Source organism: Austrofundulus limnaeus, unplaced genomic scaffold (genome assembly GCF_001266775.1).
Source record: "Austrofundulus limnaeus strain Quisiro unplaced genomic scaffold, Austrofundulus_limnaeus-1.0 Scaffold1018, whole genome shotgun sequence".
NCBI classification, from domain to species: Eukaryota; Metazoa; Chordata; class Actinopteri; order Cyprinodontiformes; family Rivulidae; genus Austrofundulus; species Austrofundulus limnaeus.
In genome coordinates this window covers 144,213-146,519 of record NW_013953420.1, presented here as the reverse complement: position 1 = coordinate 146,519, position 2,307 = coordinate 144,213, and the positions used below count along the sequence as shown (strand labels likewise).

The 2,307-nt window shown below is 46.0% G+C and overlaps 1 protein-coding gene across 3 annotated transcripts in view; it reads left to right on the top strand.

The window, feature by feature from the left end:
• Positions 1-1,504: 1,504 nt before the first annotated feature.
• mecp2 (methyl CpG binding protein 2) overlaps positions 1,505-2,307 on the top strand; it is a 12,008-nt gene continuing 11,205 nt past the window's right edge. For 2 of the 3 annotated variants that reach the window (XM_014030222.1, XM_014030221.1), the window contains exon 1: positions 1,506-1,651. In XM_014030222.1, coding sequence (XP_013885676.1) covers positions 1,620-1,651 — 32 coding nt within the window. In that variant the 5' untranslated portion in view covers positions 1,506-1,619. Of the gene's footprint in view, positions 1,652-2,307 lie in introns of all 3 variants that reach the window. The other variant, XM_014030223.1, reaches the window with a different exon arrangement.

Here is a 2,307-nt window from a genome sequence, read left to right as displayed (position 1 = left end):
CATTAGCACCTCTAGTAATATATTTACTGAGAAAAATGGTGACGTGTTCAATACTTATTTTACCTGCTATAAACTGAGCCTCCTAGATAGAGTGAATTTAACTGTGGTTGAATGAGAAGTATAAATATATAAAACTCTGATAGTGTATTAGTTTGTACACAAACAAATCATGTCACACTCCAGCAGGACAGAATCATTCAAATCAAAGGACTGTACTTCAGAAGTATTTGTATTTCATGAATTATATTCTTACATTTGGCCGCAGCCGGGGGGGGGCACCGGACCCTCTGACCACCATCAGTGGGCAGGTGGCTGAAGTGCCTTGCCCAAGGACACAACTGGGACAGCTGGGATGAGGAATCAAACTGACTCCACACCACAAAGACTGGTCCTGTTCCAGTCAGAACTGGTTCCAGTCCAGAAGAGGCCGTCCTCATTCTTTACACAACCAGGACACCATGACCGGACTCAGAACCAGAACTGTCCCAGGTCTTACAGAACCACAGAACCACCTGAACAGCTGGCTGAAGTGGGACACAGCTGGGTTCTGTCCTGTGATGGACTGTGGTTCTGGTTCCTCCAGGCTCTGGTCCTGTAGGAGGATCTGAACCAGTGTGGAAGGGTTGGACCCAGTCTGAATCAGAACCAGAGCTGCAGGGTAGAACTGTAGAACCTGACCCAAACCGGCCCGACTTAAAGACAACAGAACTTTTCTGGATCAGGACTTGGCAGCACTGGTTGCTCACAGCTGTGAATCACACACCTGGTCTGATCTGTGGTGAACGCTGTTGCACCATCAGGGACACGTGCTCAACACACTGGTGTAATCTGACAGATTATCTCCCAGTTACACCAGTCTGTTCACAACATGACTTACAGAACGACACCAGTTCCTGCAGAGTCTGACAGGATTCCCTGCTGGAACTCATCCTGTATGATTTTATTTTACATAGTTTGACAGAAAACCTTAAATTATACAGAAACAACTCATTTTATCAGGACATGTCACCATATTTAAAGTTCAACATCAAAACAAGACCAAGCTTCCTCCATTCTTCATGAACAGCTGTGGGCCTGAAAACAAACACACCTGACTGTGTGAATTAAAATAAAGACATGTTTACAGCTGGATAACAGGTCGCCATGTTGCCATGTGACGTTTACCACAGAGGTCTGTCTTGTTTTACTTGGTAAAGTTGTTCAGATTTTGCAGCTTTTTTTATTTTATTTTATTTTTTTTGTAGCTGTTATATTGTTTCACTGAAATCACTAAAAATAATACTGTCTGAAATTTAAAACGTCAGCTGTTTAAATTTTAAATAAATCTAATATTTCAATAAAAAACACTAAACTTTATTTTATTATTTCCTTTTTTCCCCTGACTAAAAAACACCTGAAATAAGAGCGCAGGGTTATAAAGTTACACTTTTCTGAGCCGTCATTGAACGCCTCAGCTTGACGTCATTCAGTTTAGATCTCGCGGGACTACGCCGCCCTGCGCGCTGCATGATGTGAGGTCTCGCGGTATTTGAGTTGTGACGGAGGGGCGGTGTGCAGCAGAGAGTTTTTTTTGTTTTGTTTTTTCTTTTTTTAATATTAAATTATTTATTTAAATAAAAATGGCCGCCGTGGGGAGTGGAGCGGACAGACTGTAAGTCTTCATCTTATCTTCTGTCTGAACGCAGCAGCTGCCGCCGCCTCCGAACACAACCAGGACCGTTTGTTATTCTGCGTTTTATCGGAGCGAAGAGCGTTTATTTTCACCCCGGCCCGTCTCCCCCGAGCGGGGTTAGCGGGAATACGTCACCAACTCAGGGTGGACGCGAGTTTTAGCTTAGCCGCGTCCCCAGCGCAGCTCGGGCCGCTCCTCCGTCCACACCGCTCCCTGCGGGGCCGGAGGAGGCTGAGGCCGGCTGGAGCTCCGGGAAGTACCGGAGACCACAGCCGCTAACAGGCTGCTAGCTGCTCACCGCTAACCCTCCGTTAGCTCCTGTCGGAGTGCCGCTGAGCAAAACTGGCCGCGTGCACAACCCGCGCGTGTCACGCTGTGTACTTGCGCGTGAATGAGGGGTGCATGTGTCCCACTTTGCTTAGCAGCTCACTTCCTGTTCCGGTGGGAACAGTTTCACCTGCACCTGTCATTGGAGAGAACCACAATACATCACAAGACTACACAACTCAACACAACAATAACACAACATCACAAGACTACACAACTCAACACAACATTACAAGACCTACACAACTCAACACAACATCACAAGACTACACAACTCAACACAACACAACAATAACACAACATCACAA